This window comes from Eulemur rufifrons, chromosome 30, assembly GCF_041146395.1.
Source record: "Eulemur rufifrons isolate Redbay chromosome 30, OSU_ERuf_1, whole genome shotgun sequence".
Taxonomy (NCBI): Eukaryota; Metazoa; Chordata; class Mammalia; order Primates; family Lemuridae; genus Eulemur; species Eulemur rufifrons.
Genome location: NC_091012.1, coordinates 38,232,063 through 38,246,403, shown reverse-complemented (window position 1 = coordinate 38,246,403; position 14,341 = coordinate 38,232,063). Strand labels below are relative to the sequence as shown.

Here is a 14,341-nt window from a genome sequence, read left to right as displayed (position 1 = left end):
ATGCTAGAGGGGCCTGGCAAGTGCTGAGTGTCCAGTTCTTTTAAGTATTTTCCAGGTTCCTAATGTAAGCCAGGCTCTGGGCCAAGTACTACGGGTGAATACATTGAAATTATTCGCCACAAAAAGAGCCTACAGTAAAATGAAAGCAGACATGTAAACTAGAAAATACATCTTACAAGAACTGGTATAAGACAGTTGACCACTGAATGCTAGTAGAGCAGAGGGAACATATTTTAAGCAAATTTACAAGAAGGAAAGACTTTTCAAAAGACATGATGAACGTTCAACTGAGTTTGAAGGGGGAAAGGAATTTACTAGGTTTTATAAAAGAGGGGATAGATGGGAAAGGACATTTAGAAGGAAGACTAGTACTTGAACAAGGTACATATTGTCAAGATAGTGTATTAAGCAGATTGATTATGTCCAGAAATTAGAGATATATGTGGAATAAGATGATGGAAGAGAAGTAGGCAGAGGCCAGTTTGTGAAAGACCTTGTGTCCTACACTAAGGCATTTGAAATTCATGCTGAAAGCACTGGAGAGCTCCTGAAGAATTTTCAACCAAGAACATTTTCATAATTGCAGCTTGTTCTACTCTAAAGGCAGTGTGCATGATGGACTGAGAGGGACCAGAGTGGAGGTAAGAAAGTGAGGAGGCTAAAGGGACACATGCTGTTTGTCCAACATCACAGCCATCAAGGTACCAACTCTCTCCCATTCTTATATGCTGCTCAGGCCACACATGTGGGGCTCGTGTGTCTTCTTCTAACCTCAGGAGTGGACACATGACCTCAGGCCTGCATAATCAAAATACCTCTTTATCATCTTATCTCCTACCCACTTGGGCCATAGTGATGGATTTGGGGTTGAGCATGCATCTTTTGCTATTTTAAGAAAATAGCTTTTGTTGAACTATCAAGAAAGATTCTTTGGAATGGCTAGCTGAAGTTCTTGTACAGGCTCAGGGCTGCAAGTGGCTGTCTTCCTACTAAGAGAAGCTGCCTGTTGGAGACAAAGAGTGGGTAAATAGAGTCCTGGTGAAATAATATGAACCTTTGCATCCAGAAAGCCTGGAAAAAATTTCACTCTTGTGACTTCTCAGTTCCATAATCCAATAAATTCTTTCTCTTCCTCCTACTCTTCTTTTTCTTTCTTTCTTTCTTTTTTTTTTTTTTTGTTTCAGCTAGTTGGAGTTGAGTTACTTATATTGAAAACTCAAAGTCCTGATTAATACAAGGTCCACTATAGTAATCCAACTGGACAAGTAGACAAACTTTATTTTCTTTCCTAAATAACTAGCTGAAAGATGACGTTCCATATGTTTACAGAACATGTACTGCGGCCAATCACTGTGTCAGGCATGTTCACATGTGTGTCTTATTTGATACTAAGAGCAGCCTGAGAGGTAGGAACTATTATCCCCATTTTATAAGCCTGAAAACAGGCTTAGAAAGGTCTCTTGGTGGCAAAAATATCTGAAGGCATTTATTCCAAAAAAGTGAACACTGGCCATTTCTGGGCAATTTGGTAACAAAGGAGTTTTGTTTAATATTTAAATTTAACATGAAACATGTAATTTTCATTAAAAATTAAAATTTTATGAAATCATAAATAAATAAATGGAAGCCTTGGCCAACATCACAAACCAGGATGATATAGATATAAATCCCAGCCTTCCCAAGTCCCTTCACACCACATTATCTTTTCTTAAGAGATAGTCACTTAGGCCAGTGGGGAATTGAGGGAAACCAGTAGCATCAGAAAGTAGTTTTCATCTGGCCTGGCTCTGACTGGGGCCATCCCTCTAAGCCACATGCCTTACTTTGTTCTCCTATCAGATGTGCACCAAGGCTAAGAGGCCACAGGGCTCTCCTTGCCATTCTTAGTAAATCAGTTTTGCAAAGTCTTTAGACCTTCTTGCAGAGCATTCAGGTATACAGGGTTGTGACTGAGCAACCACAATGGGACTCCCTTTAGGCCCTGGAGCAGTGTGGCACCAATCTGAAAGACTGAAGTTCACATAATCAAAGTCAAAAGAGTCTGTTCACCATTGTCATGTGCTTTCTAGAAAGAGACAGATACCTGGATGATGGCGCAGACTGCCTCCCTCACCATTTCATTCTATATGCCTGTACTGAGAGGATCAGCAGGAGGAGAGTTATCAAGTGCTTGCAAGGTCCCTAGGTCTGTACTAGCATTCAGGCCTTCCTCTGCTGCTGGGAATTCCTTGACAGAAGACATTGCAGTAGTGGGTACTCAGGAGAGAAGCAACTACAATGGGGGCATTTCTCCCAGGGTAAACACTGAATCCTTTCTTCTTGTTCTAGAGTAGATTTCCCTGAGCCCTGGGGCTTGGTTGTTCATGCAGACAGAATGGTAACCATTGAAACTGTCCCTAACTCAGTAATTCTCTGAGCTCCCTTTAGAGTACCTAAATACTCTTATTTTCCATCTCTCCTGAGAAAGAACGAAGAATGAGAGTAGGACTCATGTCTATCATATATTTGCCAAGGACCTTATACCTGAAGAATTTAGGTGACTGAGGGTGGGGAAGATCTGAGTGATCAGATAAATAAGATAGACAGCTACAGATACCTGGAAGCTATATTTTTATTCTTTTATTTATAACATACTCATTATTATCCAAAAAGAGAACATATAACTCTTGAAATACTTGAAACATGAACGCCATCCTAGAAAGACAATGTGAAACAAGTACACATAACATTTAAATTTAAATACAAAAAAAATAAAACAAAATAAAATATTCATTACGTAACAGTCTTCTGCTAGGCACTGAAGAGAGAATGCTGAATAAGAGAGACAACTTAGATTCCCTTCTGTAAACCATGACATGTAACCCTCCCAAATTTTCTGTTGAAGACAGATTTCTATCATTGGGTGCCTTATAATTTTGTATTCTTTCCTCACTTATAAGGCCAAGCTCAATATGGTGACTTTCCTCAAACCTGAGACACTGGACACACTTCCCTTCTCCTGTGGAGTTTCTGGTGTCTAAGAAGGCTTGACTGCCTGCTAAACTTTCTCCTGCATACGCTACAAGTATAAGGCTGCTCCCCTGTGTGCGTCCTCTGGTGTTTAATAAGGTGGGAGTTCTGAACGAATCTTTTCCCACATTCATTACATTTAAAGGGCTTCTCTCCTGTGTGAATTCTTTGGTGTGTCTGTAGATGTGTATTATGACTAAAGCTTTTCCCACACCATGAGCATCTATATGGTTTTATTCCTTGGTGTGTCATGAAGTGCTTCTTACGATCTGAACTCCATCTAAAACTCCTATCACACTGTTGACATTTATAGTGTTTCTCTTCAGTGTCAATTCTCTGGTGCTTAATAAGGTGAGAGCTAACTTAGAAACTTTTCCCACATTCCTGACACGTAAAAGGTTTCTATACTGTGTGGCCTTTCCCATGAAGATCTGTAAGTTTTGGAAGCTCTTCTTTACAAATTGAAAGTTTCTTTCTTTTCTTCCCTGGAAAAGCTCGACACCATTTCTGAACCCTGTGTGTATCACCATGATTTTCCTTGTTCGTTGTTTTCTGGGCAACTTCCATTCTGGTCTTTTCTGATACTTTGCATCCTAGTATTTGTATTTCTGATGCAGGAACAGATACAGGCTGATCGTTTCCAGTGTGTTTTTTGAGCATTAACCCTGTTAGAATCAACAGAAGAATCAGCCATCTGTATCTCAGTACAAGAAAACTACACAAATGGAGACAAAAGTCAATGATGATTGCTTTTAAAAAAATACAGGAACAAGTTATTTCTAGTTCATTTCTCCTTGATCCTCCCCATGAGGCATAACAACAAACCCATTAAATAATGCTAGAGATAACACAAACAAAATTCTAAAAAGTGTTAAGAAAAAGACAAACCGGTTTTGGACCCCAGAACTAGAATCATAATGTAGCAGGCTGTCTTACATCCCCATACCCAACAGAAAAAGGCAACCCAGATCCCAGGTTGTTCCAACCCTCAACCTATCAACAGAAGGCTTCCTGGGTAGGTTTATTCCTTCCCCAGCATGAATGGGAAATCTGACAACATCAAGCAAACCACACATCACTGGCAAAGGGGATCAGCCTGGAGTCCTGTCAACAGTAAGTGGCAAGGAGAGGAACTTGCCCTCCCTACGGGGCTAGAGACTCTCCTCAACCCAAGCCGAAAGATACCAAAACGTACAAGCAGAACTGGCAGTAGGGACCCAGCCACATCAAGAGGAATGCTTGGGAAGCCTCTTGAATACTGTAGATATGAGAATCCCTCCACTCAGTAGGAGACACCAAAGTGGGCAGGCAGAACTGGCAAGAGGGAAACAGCCACAACAAGCGGCCTGGACTATGAAGTCTCTTAATCCCCATGGGTCTCAGGCTCTGCTTCCCCACTGAGATATAACCTAGCCTAAGAAAATGCTTTCCACACCCTCAGGCAGCTGCAGCAGCAGCAGCAAGGACCCATGGGAGCCCCAGAAGTACCAGACAAACCAAGGAGACCAAAATAACACCACACAGGCTCTGAAAATTATCACTGGAAGCATATCCTACAAAAGAAGGAAAGAACCTCTATGCTAGACTAAAACAGGGTGACTGCCTGCTAAAATAAAATATGATTTAACTACGACCCAGACTTTCCTAACATAATAGACAAAATGATCAAGCAATGGAAATATGACAAAAATGTAATCAAACTAAACATCAAAACCAGAAAACCTAAAAACATGTGGAAATCAAACAAAACACTTCCAAATAACCCATGATTCAAACAGAAAGTCTCAAAGGATATTTAAAAATAGAGTTAAACTGAGGAAGGAAATCGCAGAGCGTGTAAACAGCTGGAAAACCATACCATGCTCGTGGATCGGAAGAATCAACATTGTTAAAATGTCTATACCACCCAAAGTGATCTACAGATTCAATGCAATCCCTATTAAATTACCAACATCATTTTTCACAGATACAGAAAAAATAATTTTACGCTTTGTATGAACCAGAGAAGACCCAGTGTAGCAAAAGAAATTTTAGGCAATAGAAACAGAATGGGAGATATTAACTTACCAGACTTCAAACTATACTACAAGGCTGTGGTTATTAAAACTGCATGGTATTGGCACAAGTGCAGGGGCACAGACCAGTGAAACAGAAGACAAAATCCAGATATAAAACCATCCTCATAGAGCCATCTAATCTTTGACAAAGCAGACAAAAATATACTCTGGGGAAAACAATCTTTATTCGACAAATGGTGCTGGGAAAACTGGATAGCGACATGCAGAAGACTGAAACAGGACCCACAGCTTTCACCTCTCACAAGCACCACATATACTCAGCAGCAAATTGGTTTCCCAGATCATCACCTAAGTGCACATTTGGGAATAACACCAATTGGGTGTCAGACAGATGTAGGGGATGGCTGTCTACCTACATAATGAGTGTGATGCGCACTGTCTCGGAAATGGACAGGCTTGAAGCTCTGACTCGGGGGGTGGTGGGCGTCGGCAATATACATAACCTAAACTTTTGTACCCCCATAATAAGCTGAAATTAAAAAATTGAGTTGAATGAACATAAAATTACAATATATCAAAATATATGGAATTCAAGTTGAAGAAGTTCTCACAGGGAAATTTATAGCTCTAAGTGTTAACAATAGAAAAGAGGAAAGGCCTCAAATCAATAATCTAAGTTCCTACCTCAAGAAACTAGAAAAAAGGGAAAATACGCCCAAAGCAGAATGAAAAAGGAAATACCTATGAGGGCAGAGAGCATCATCAATAAAAGGCATGCTCTTCCACAACTTAATAAAACTGATAAAACTCTATCAAGATTGACAAAAATAAAAAGAAGACACAGATCACCAATATCCAGAAGGAAATAGAGCATACCACTACACATTCTACAGCAACTAAAAACATAAGAGAATACCATGAGCTTTAAGTTCACGAATTTTAAAAGTTAGGGAAAATGGAACAATTCCTTGAAAACCAGAAACTACTAAAATCCAACCAACATGAAGCAGATAACCCGAACAGTACTATGACCATTAAAGAAACTGAATTCATAATTTTAAAGCTTCCCCAAAAGAAATATGCAGATCCAGATAGTGTCACTGGAGAATTCTACCAAATATTTAAACAATTAACGACTGTGTTGAATTGAATGTCTTCCAAAAAAGAGGAGGAAATACTACCCAACTCATTTGATAAGGACAGTGTTACCCTGATACCAAAACCATACAAAGGCAGTACTAAATTAAAAGAAACAAAAACTACACACTAACATTTCCCAAGAATTTAAATGCAACAATTATCAACAAAATATTGGCAAACTCAGTGCAACAGTGCAACAATGCATTGTTGCAACAGTGCAACAATGTATAAGGAGAATGATATACCATGACCAAGTGGGATTCATGGCAGGTATGCAAAGCTGGTTCAACATTTGAAAATCAATCAACATAACCCACCTGATCAACAAACTAAAGAGAAAAGATCATATGTTTCCATCAACTGACACAGAAGAAGTAATTGACAAAATCCCACATCCATTTATGATTAAAAAAACACTCATAAAGTTAGGAATTATATCAACTTGATAAAGAACATCAAGAAAAACCCCTTAATAGGTAATGGTGAAAGACTGAATGTTTTCATGCTAAAATTGGGAACAAGATAAGGATGTCTGCTGTCACCACTCTTATTCAACATAGTGGATCTAATGCAATAAGGCAAGACAAAGAAATCAAAGGTATTGTAGATGATATGGATTGCCTATGTAGAAAATCTCAAGGAATCTACCAAAAAACCTCTTAGAACTAATAAGTGAATTCAGTACAGTCACAGGATAAAATAACAAAACGCAAAATCAATGGCATTCCGATCTAAAAACAATGAACATGCAGAAACCAAAATTAAAAATAATACCATTTATAATTGCTCCAATGAAAATGAAAAGCTAGGGCATATACTCACCAAAACATACAGAGTATATGTATGCTGAAAACTACAAAAAGTTACTGGAAGAAATTAAAGAAGACCTAACTGAATAGAGACATACTGTGTTTGTGGATTGGAAGAATCAACATTTAATAGCAAAGATGTCAATCCTCCTCAAACGGATGTATAGCTTTAATGCAACTTCTGGCAAAATCCCAACAAAGTTTATTGTAGACATAAATAAGCTTACACTAAAATTTACATGGAAAGGCATAGGCCCCAGAATAGCTGAAAAAATATTGACAAAGAATAAAGTGGGGCCGGGCGCGGTGGCTCACGCCTGTAATCCTAGCACTCTGGGAGGCCGAGGCGGGCGGAACGCTCAAGGTCAGGAATTCGAGACCAGCCTGATCAAGAGCGAGACCCCGTCTTTACTAAAAATAGAAAGAAATTATCTGGCCAACTAAAATATATATAGAAAAAATTAGCCGGGCATGGTGGCGCATGCCTGTAGTCCCAGCTACTCGGGAGGCTGAGGCAGGAGGATGGCTTAAGCCCAGGAGTTTGAGGTTGCTGTGAGCTAGGCTGATGCCACGGCACTCACTCTAGCCCGGGCAACAAAGCAAGACTCTGTCTCAAAAAAAAAAAAAAAAAAAAAAAAAAAAGAATAAAGTGGGAAGAATCACTCTACCCGATAGATATGAAGGCTAGCTATACAGCTACAGTAATCAAAACAGTGCAATATTGGCAGAGGGATAGACACAGCTCAGTGGAACAGAATAGATGTACACAAATGTGCCCAACTGATCTTTGATGAAAAAGCACAAAAGCAATTCGATGGAGGAAGGACAGCCTTTTCAACAAATGATGCTGAAGTAATTGGACCTCCTCAGGCAAAACAAACAAACAAAAAAAAACCCTTAACCTCACATCTTATATAATAATTAACTCAAAATGAATCAGGGACTTAAATGTAAAAAATTTTAAATTATAAAAGTTTTAGGAGAAAACAAAGCAGAAAATTTTAGGGATAGAGAGGTAAGCTAGTTGGAGTTCTAGACTTGACACCAAAAACACAATCTATAAAAGGACAAAAGGGAAAATCAGTCCTTATCAAAGTTAAAAACTTTTACTTTGTGGAAGCCCATGGGAAGAATATAAAGATGATATACAGACTAGGAAAAAATCTTTGCAAACCATTTATCCAACAAAGCCCTAGAATCTAGAATATAGATCTAGATTCTAGGTCTGGTCACAGGTACCCCTCCCTTCCCTAATGAGAAAAGCAGCAGCCCCTCCTATCCCTCAATACCTGCCCCAAAACTGAAACAAAGAAATTCCTTACTCCTAGCGCCAACATCTCCTGGCTGAGGAAGCTCCCATCCCCCAGCCCTAAGAACCTATATAAACCCACCCAGACTTCTGGGCGGCACGGCTTCTCTGGGCCCACTCCGTGGGTCCCGTGAGGCTCACCCGGGTCCCTCTCTCGGGACTCGTTACCCCCACCCGGGAGTGCTCCAATAAAGCCTCTTTACTTAGCCCTTTCAACTCTGCTCGTCTTTCTTTCTCTGGCGCCGGCCACTCCAAAAAACCTTACAATCGTTAGCCATTAGAGAAATGCAAATCAAAAACACAATGAGATATCACTACACACCTATCAAAGTGGCTAAAATTTAAAAAGTACTGACAGTAAACACTGGCAAGGATGTGGAGACACTGGGTCTCTCACACATTACTAGAGGCAATGTAAACTGATGCAGCCACTGTGGAAAACAGTTTGGTACTTTTTTATAAAATTAAATATGCATTAATAATGACCATATCAACCAGCAATTGCACACTTGAGACATTTATCCCAGAGAAATGAAAATTTATCTCTAGACGAAAACCTGTACACAAATGTTCATGGCAGCTATATTCATAAGAGCCAAAAACTGGAAACAGCAAAAATATCCTTCCTTGGGTGAATGGTTAAACAAATGGTGGCATATCAATTCCAAGGGATGCTGCTTAGCAGTAAAGAGGAATGAACTACTGATAATACAACAATTTCGATACATTTCCAGGGAATTACTCTGAATGAAAAAAGCTAATCCCAAAAAGTTACGTACTTTGTAATTCCATTCACATAACGTTTTTCAAATGGCAAAATTTTAAGAATGTAGAACAGGTTAGTGGTCGGCATGGGTTCACCGGGTGTGGCAGGGAAGTGTGCACGGTTTTAAAAGGGCAACACGGGGGATCCTTGTGCTAATGTAACTGTCCAGTATACTTTGGCTGTGGTGTTGAATACACAAACCTGCACCTGGGATAGAATTGTATAGAACTAAAACACACACACACACACAAATGAATACAAGTGAAACTGGAGAAATCTGAATAAGATCAGTGGATTGTATCAATATCCTGGTTGTGATATCATACAATACTCTTGCAAAAGTTATCACTGTGGGAAACTGCGTAAAGTGTCCATGGGTTGTCTTTGTTATTACATTTTAAATCTACGTGTGCATCTAAAATTATCTCAATAAAAACTTCAACTGAAAAAATATAGGAGCAGAGTCTTAACATGTTAAGCCCCTGTAAAGGTTTCTACAAGGAATGTTTCTCCTCTTCCCATGTATACACTTACCTGTAGGAGACTCTCTAAGGCTATCCCTGAACTCTTGGGGACCTTGGATCTATGGTTCTTCCCCTTGCTCTAAATAGGTCACTTTAAGTTCAGGATGCAATAATAATGCTCTGAGAATAAAACCTTGAGGTCATGGACTGTCATCTCAATTCCAGACTACCGTCAGGTAGAGTGAATAACACTTTTATACTTTTTTTTACTCCAAATGTTTAAATGGGCAGAATCTTGGATCCAATATCTTCTTTATACTCTACTGTGGATGTGGGTAGATATGCAATGAGGAAGCTAAGAAGTAAATGTAAGGCAGATAGAGGAAAACAACTTAGGGAATGGGAATCCCGTTATACTGAAGTAGACTTGGTTAGACATGATAGTGGCTTAGACAAGGATGATGAAAGTGGAAGGGCTTGAGACATGGCTGGATTCAGGCTATAGCTTGAAGATAGACCTAAGAGAACCTGCCAATGGATCAGCTGTGGAGTATAACAGAAAGATTGGAGTCAAGGATGAGTGACAGGATTTTGGCCTTGGCAACTGGGTAAATGGGGGTTCCCTTTACTGAGATGGAAAAGATATGACAAGAGAAGGTTTTTAGGGTGGAGGTGAGGGTATGATAGATCAAGAATTCTATTTAGAATGTAGAAGTGAGACATGTGTATTAATAAAAAGCTCCCCTGGTGAACCAGGTAAGCCTTTTCTTTCCCCCACACCATCAAGCTGAGAACCAACCAGCTATTAGAACACTGGGACTCTCTCACAGGGTCCATTTTCCATAAACCGAGGACATAACATATTATTCAACTTCTACACAGAAGGAAGGAATATTTACCTATGCCGATGGCATTCTCATAGATATCCTGCATAACATTCATGTAGAGAGTCTTCTGAGAAGTATCCAATAATTGCCATTCTTCCTCAGAAAAATACAGAGCCACATCTTCAAACGTCAACAAACTCTAGAGAACAGAATGGGCTGTAGTTTAGTACTTGCCACTCTAGAAGTTGTCCTACCACCCGTCTCTGAATTACACAGTAGGTCAGGGGCAGAAGAAGTTAACAACACAAGATTTAGGGGGAAAAAAGCGAGATGGCAGAAAGGAAGAAGCAAAGAGGATCAGTCAACAGCCTAGGAGGTGCCCAATTCCCACAGTGCCAAGCCTATTTGGCTAGAAGACAGTTGGGGCCAACATGCCTCAAAGCACCTGCTGGACACTATGGGTCCTAGTCAGCAGGGGCAAGCAGACACAAGGCCATGTTCAGGTTGCCTGAAAAACCTGGAGAGTACAGCTCACCTGGGACTTAGGCAGGATGAGCTCAGATGCCATCTTCTGGTCTTTGGGGCTTTTCTGCTCAGAAGAGACTAAAATCTGTTCAGCCTGCGCAGCTGTAAGTGGAAAAAAGCCAGAGAAAATGTCTCTTTCCTGTTTACGAACATCCTGAGCTGATTTCTAAAATACATCAGGATGCCTTCACTAAAGACAGGTCACCTTGACAAGTGTGTGTGTGGTGCCCAGAAGTGGCCTTTTCATTGTAAATAAGAACCAAATATCCACCACTCATAGAACTGGTTCCCCGGTTAGTTCATTATTTCTCCAGATTTCATGAGAGAAATCAGTAAAAGGAAATACATACATTTTTCCTCCCATAAAATAAATTGTTTATTGAGCTGGGCAAAATAGGTCTGAAAATGAAGGACTTAGGTCCCCAGTGTACAGCAGGAAATGTGGAAGACTTTTCTCTTTCATTAGTTTTTCCCTGTTGTACAATTTTCTTCACATTCTGCTATTGACAGCTCATGTCTGATCCCAGTTTCTCCTGCAACTTGTGAGAGTGAGGTGGCCCCACCTGCCCCTGCTCCATCTTCTTCTCTTCTTTCAAATTTCAAAGGAGCAGAGTTCACAGTGTGAGTATCAGGGTTCGTGGTTTGGATATTTCTGTCCCCCAGGCCAACCCCGACCTTCACCCACCTTTGATCTACAGTAATCCCACCTGGGAGACATCACAGCTGCTAGCATAGCTGTACACCTGGAAATTTCCCATGACATTCTAGCTGAACCAATTACTCTCACAGCTCCCAGGAGAAAAGAATTATGATCAAGCTCCTCACCTCTTTCATATACAGGATGGCTTTCTTTGTGAGTATTCCTGCTCAGCTGTTCTCGTAGTACCTGGCGTGTGTTCCAACATTCATTCTGGAACATGCCCATCGGTTGGGGCTCTCCTGGCTTCCACCTGAAGCCTGGGGCCACTGCTGTTCCTCCCACGAGCACTGCTTCCTTTCCCAGCTCATGGGCTGTGACCTAGAAATAATCCCCATCCTCATCAACACAGAACTTACTTTTGGTTTTGGGGTGGTAGTGGAGGGAGGAACAAGAGTAGGGCCCAGATTTGGGGAGTACGTGACATTAATGAAAGGAATAAAAAGACTGAGGAGGTACTGTGCCACTATGCTCCCATAAAGAACTATACTCAAAACCTGGGAAAGTTAGGATAAAATGGAAAAGGCTATGAACAATGCCACTACCCCTCCAACCCAGCAATCCCCATCCCTGTGCACAGAGACCCAGCTCAAGCTATAGGCAGCGTTGGGCAGCCTGCCTGTTCCCCTTCACTGGCTTGCTTTATTGGCTTGGGTCCTTGCCTTAATGGATTTCTATCTCCTAGTTTTCTCCAAAGGATAAGAAATTGAATTAAAAAACTCATTCTTGTCAGCCAGAATTTCCAATCCTCCCATAGCCAGGGAAACATTTCATGGGGAAAGAGAATGGAATGGAGGATGGGGGAAGAGTAGGGCTCCAACCTCCCTCCACATAACTTGGTTGTAATAAGACATCCAAAATATGTCCTGCCTCAGATTCTTTAAGGTGGGCTCCTGAGGAAAGGAAGTGTGCTGCCATCTCCCAGAGGCATACCTTGGTTCCCCACTCTCCAGCACGGCCAAGGACAGGCCACAAAGGGAGGGCACTGGAGGCTCTTTTCTCCCGGCCCAGAGATACGTGTTCCCACTACAGAGGACACTACCCCTCAGCATCCTGATTCCCTCCACTTCTCTGCTGGCATTTGTCTTTGTTCCATATCTTTGTTTCCCTTTTTTCCCTTTTTATTTCTTCTCTTTTATTGCAGTCTCCCTAGAGTTGTTTGATTTATATTTCTGTTTCTCTCCTTTGGTCTCTCTAAGCAGTGTCCATTTTTTGGACCTTTTCTCCTTTCCCAACTCCTTCTGGCCTTTTATTTCTGTTTCTAAGAACTTAAGTCGTGCTTCTTTAGCCATGCCACACTAGGCCCACCACTTTCAATTCACACTGGTCCTAAATTGGGAAAAAATATATTTCTTTTCTCTTACGCCAGGAAAGACTCTGCCAGGAACTCTGAAACCCTTGGCCTGACTATTACTGCATGTCTGTGATTTCGGATCCCACCTAGTTGTCCTAAAGGAACAACAGAAGATTGACTCAATCTTTCTTATTCCCTGACAACCTCCCACCCCAATATATGCACCACTATCCTATTTCATTGCATATGTAAGGAATCTTTTGTCTTACCTCATTCTTTGTTCCATCAGGTTTTCTCTGCAAGCATTCTACCAGGAACACAGCCTGTTTGACATTCTGGGGATGATGCTTCCGCACCCAGTTCTGGATGTCTCTGGGCAGCATGGCCAGGAACTGGTCTAGCACCAGCAGTTGGAAGATCTGCTCTTTCGAGTTAATCTCTGGCCTCAGCCACTGACGGCATAATTTCTGAAGCTGGCTGACAGCCTCGAGCGGCCCAGGTGCTTCATGATAACTGAAGCTCCTGAAGAGCCTGCGAGCGCTCTCAGGATCAAGATCCTCTATTTGTATGCTGTATTTCTTACTTTGACTAGATCTCTCTTTTACAGACCCCTTACTCTCCCACATAGACCGCATCTGGAGGTTCAAGCATGCATCTGCCTTCAGCTCTCTCCTCAGCATTTGCTCCACTGCCCCGTACCACCTTACACAGCTGAGACCCCGTCAAACAGATCTTCTTCCCAAGGGTACTGAGGGAGAGCAGGAAAAAAATACATGTCAAGAAGAAAGCCATGTGACATATATTTACTTGCTCTTTATCATCACAAAAAAATTAACAGAAAAGTTCCCGTTCTGCCTCCCCTATAAAATGAACTGCTAAGTATTAGGACACTCATTATGATAGATTATTCAGGAGGTATTAATATGTTTGTCTCCTTTTCTTTGCTACTCAACTTTGAAACAAGGCACAGCTCAGAGAAGGTAAATGTCAATCAATGTCTTTCTCTCTCTCTCTCTTTCTGTCTCTTTTTTTTTTTTTTTTTTTTTGGTTAATAGTAGAGGAAAGGTTGGTGGGTGAGAAAACTAGCACCCATTGGCCAAATGGAGCTTTGAGATTATTTAATACTTAATCTGTGTGTTTCCTGTCCCAGCTTCACAAACAGGGCATATTTGAGTTTCTCTAAATTTTAAAAGATCATCTCAGTTTTTTTTTTTCTTAAGTCAGCAGAAAAATGACTTCTGTGCCCCTTCTCATGAAGATTGAAGCCTTTATTTCATGGAACATTCAATACTCCCCTTTCCATCGTATTAATACCAGTAGGAGAACTGAGACAATGAGATCAGAGTAGAAGTAATTAGGGAAAAAGTAACCTTATTCCTCTCAGAAAATGTCCCTCCACTAAGCAAGCAGATCGTCAACAGTGGTGGGGGCAGGGAAAGCACTTCTTTGAAAGACTTATAAAGGGCACTGTACACATTTGTAC

At 40.9% G+C, this 14,341-nt stretch overlaps 1 protein-coding gene across 1 annotated transcript; it reads right to left on the bottom strand.

The window, feature by feature from the left end:
• Window positions 1-2,964: 2,964 nt before the first annotated feature.
• LOC138378534 (zinc finger protein 75D-like) lies at window positions 2,965-13,538 on the bottom strand. Its single transcript, XM_069463862.1, is given in 5 exon segments — window positions 2,965-3,674; window positions 10,415-10,541; window positions 10,878-10,969; window positions 11,693-11,885; window positions 13,128-13,538. Coding segments are annotated over 5 exon segments (1,533 nt in total).
• Between the last annotated feature and the right edge of the window lie 803 nt (window positions 13,539-14,341).